The sequence below is a fragment of the Seriola lalandi genome, unplaced genomic scaffold (genome assembly GCF_002814215.2).
Source record: "Seriola lalandi dorsalis isolate HSWRI2012SDOR001 ecotype SW California unplaced genomic scaffold, Sedor1 jcf7180002047706, whole genome shotgun sequence".
NCBI lineage: Eukaryota > Metazoa > Chordata > Actinopteri > Carangiformes > Carangidae > Seriola > Seriola lalandi.
In genome coordinates, this window is record NW_019518269.1 from 1 (window position 1) to 551 (window position 551).

The 551-nt window shown below is 51.7% G+C and overlaps 1 protein-coding gene across 1 annotated transcript; it reads left to right on the top strand.

Annotated features, from left to right (window-relative positions):
• Positions 1-55: 55 nt before the first annotated feature.
• LOC111648789 (DNA replication factor Cdt1-like) lies at positions 56-544 on the top strand (the record flags this gene model as incomplete). The annotated part of the gene is made up of 2 exons (XM_023398522.2): positions 56-244; positions 343-544. Coding segments are annotated over 2 exons (391 nt in total), but the record flags the coding sequence as incomplete, so codon positions are not given.
• Positions 545-551: the final 7 nt, after the last annotated feature.

Below are 551 nucleotides of genomic sequence, written 5' to 3' on the forward strand. Positions count from 1 at the left end.
AGTATGTGTGTTCAGCTCTGACATGGAATTGTTCTCTTGTGTGTCCTGTGTTCAGATGGAGAAGGCTCTGGTTTCTCTGGCTCAGAGGAGAGAAGATAATGCTGCAGAAAGTAAAGAGCCGACATCTCCTCCACAGAACCCAACAGCCCCCCAGACACCAGCTCCATCAGCTGCTCCATCAGCTGCTCCATCAGCTCAGGTCCCAACCACCCTGAAAGGAGTGTCTCAGTCCCTGCTGGACCGGGTAAGCGGGGTAGTGTGAACCTGACCATGCTTTTATACATATATGAAATACATGTTGTGATTTCTCACACTGTTTCTGGTCGTTTGTGGGTGATTCAGATTCGTGCGAAGGAGGCTCAGAAGCTCCTGGCTACCATGACTCGAAACCCCAACCAGGAGGAGCGCCTGATGATGATGTCACGACTCGGGGAGCTGGCAAGGATCCTTCGCAACGTTTTTGTAGCAGAGAAGAAACCGGCTTTGATAATGGAGGTGGCCTGTAACAGGATGGTGGCCAGCTACAGGTCTGCTCTCAGCACAGGTGGGTT